Below are 2500 nucleotides of genomic sequence, written 5' to 3' on the forward strand. Positions count from 1 at the left end.
CACCATAACTGTTTTTAAAAGACAGAGGTCAGTGAACGCACCATAACTGTTTTTAAAAGACAGAGGTCAGTGAACGCACCAGTACTGTTTTTAAAAGACAGAGGTCAGTGAACGCACCAGTACTGTTTTTAAAAGACAGAGGTCAGTGAACGCACCAGTACTGTTTTTAAAAGACAGAGGTCACTGAAAGGTCAGTGAATGCACCATTACTGTTTTTAAAAGACAGAGGTCAGTGAACGCACCAGTACTGTTTTTAAAAGACAGAGGTCAGTGAACGCACCAGTACTGTTTTTAAAAGACAGAGGTCACTGAAAGGTCAGTGAATGCACCATTACTGTTTTTAAAAGACAGAGGTCAGTGAACGCACCATTACTGTTTTTTAAAAGACAGAGGTCAGTGAACGCACCATTACTGTTTTTAAAAGACAGAGGTCAGTGAACGCACCATTACTGTTTTTAAAAGACAGAGGTCAGTGAACGCACCATAACTGTTTTTAAAAGACAGAAGTCAGTGAACGCACCATAACTGTTTTTAAAAGACAGAGGTCACTGAACGCACCATAACTCTTTTTAAAAGACAGAAGTCAGTGAACGCACCAGTACTGTTTTTAAAAGACAGAAGTCAGTGAACGCACCATAACTGTTTTTAAAAGACAGAGGTCAGTGAACGCACCAGTACTGTTTTTAAAAGACAGAAGTCAGTGAACGCACCATAACTGTTTTTAAAAGACAGAGGTCAGTGAACGCACCATTACTGTTTTTAAAAGACAGAGGTCAGTGAACGCACCATTACTGTTTTTAAAAGACAGAAGTCAGTGAACGCACCATAACTGTATTCAAAAGACAGAGGTCAGTGAACGCACCATAACTGTTTTTAAAAGACAGAGGTCAGTGAACGCACCATGACTGTTTTTAAAAGACAGAGGTCAGTGAACGCACTAGTACTGTTTTTAAAAGACAGAGGTCACTGAACGCACCATGACTGTTTTCAAAAGACAGAGGTCAGTGAATGCACCATTACTGTTTTTAAAAAGACAGAGTTCACTGAATGCACCATTACTGTTTTTAAAAGACAGAGGTCACTGAACACACCATTACTGTTTTTTAAAAGACAGAGGTCAGTGAATGCACCAGAACTGTTTTTAACGGTGTATAGCAGACAGAGGTCAGTAAACGCACCAGTACTGTTTTTAAAAGACAGAGGTCAGTGAATGCACCAGTACTGTTTTTAACGGTGTATAGCAGACAGAGGTCAGTGAACACACCATTACTGTTTTTAAAAGACAGAGGTCAGTGAATGCACCAGTACTGTTTTTAAAAGACAGAGGTCAGTGAATGCACCAGTACTGTTTTTAAAAGACAGAGGTCAGTGAACGCACCATGACTGTTTTTAAAAGACAGAGGTCAGTGAACGCACCAGTACTGTTTTCAAAAGACAGAGCTGTTTCCCTCATTTACAGCCACGCCCCCTTTTTTTAACGCTAACACTGACCTGTGATATGTAGAGGACGACGCCTGCTTTACCCTGACACGCTGACGGCTTCACCACGTGCAGAAACGCTAACGTCGCCGCTGCAGGAGGAAAAAACCCACACACACACACACACACAGACAGAGTTAGCGATGAACGAGCAGCCAATCAGAGGGCTGCACGTCACAGCTGTTCGGTTACCATGGTGACGTGAAGGAAAACACACCTGGACCCCAGCAGACGATGAAGACCAGCGGGTACAGCAGCATCCGGCGGTCCATCACGCGCAGCGAGCTCTGCTGCTCGTTACCAAGGTAACCTGCTGATGTCACGACTCGCCGGTAAACGCGTCGAGCTCTGACCACGAGAGCCTGAAGAAGAAGAAGAAGAAGAGGAGGAAGTGAGGGGCGGGCGCTCGGTTTCCCTCGTAAACTCGGCGGCGGCGGCGTCACTTTTCTGGTGAGCTCACCGTGTTGCTGAGGAGCGTGAGGACGAAGGAGACCAGGAAGACGCAGACGGCGTACGCGTGCAGCAGGCGGCAACTTCTGATTGGCTGCCGGTACTTGGAGGTCAGGTACAGCGCTCCGGTGTCCATGAGCAAACACCTGGGGTCAGCGGGACGGTGAGCAGCGAGGGTCAAACAAGACAAAAAACAAAAACAAAACATAAACAAACAAAACAAAAACAAGAAATCTGCAAAAAACTCTTCAAGGTTTTTAAAACACACACAAATTATGAAGAGAATCATTAATGTGTGAGTGAGTGAGTGAGTGAGTGAGTAAGGAAGTAAGTGAGTGAGAAAGTAAATGATTGAGTGAGTGAGGAAGTGAGTCAGTGAGTGAGGAAGTAAGTGAGTGAGTGAGTGAGTAAGTAAGTAAATGAGTGAGTGAGTGAGTGAGTGAGTGAGGAAGTGAGTGAGTGAGTAAGTAAATGAGTGAGTGAGTGAGTGAGGAAGTAAGTGAGTGAGTGAGGAAGTGAGTGAGTATGGAAGTAAATAAGTGAGTGAGTAAGTAAATGAGTGAGTGAGTAA

The 2500-nt window shown here is 44.2% G+C and overlaps 1 protein-coding gene across 1 annotated transcript in view; it reads right to left on the reverse strand.

The window, feature by feature from the left end:
• Positions 1-2500, reverse strand: part of tmem116 (transmembrane protein 116) — a gene marked incomplete at its 3' end in the record, with an annotated part of 11841 nt that overhangs the window by 1745 nt on the left and 7596 nt on the right. Inside the window, exons 8-10 of the mRNA XM_083910374.1 lie at positions 1940-2075; positions 1697-1841; positions 1492-1571 (exon numbers count right to left, since the gene is read on the reverse strand). Of these exons, the coding sequence (XP_083766500.1) occupies positions 1492-1571; positions 1697-1841; positions 1940-2075 (361 nt within the window). The remainder of the gene's footprint in view (positions 1-1491; positions 1572-1696; positions 1842-1939; positions 2076-2500) is intronic.

The sequence above is a fragment of the Microchirus variegatus genome (genome assembly GCF_963457635.1).
Source record: "Microchirus variegatus genome assembly, chromosome: 2".
Taxonomy (NCBI): Eukaryota; Metazoa; Chordata; class Actinopteri; order Pleuronectiformes; family Soleidae; genus Microchirus; species Microchirus variegatus.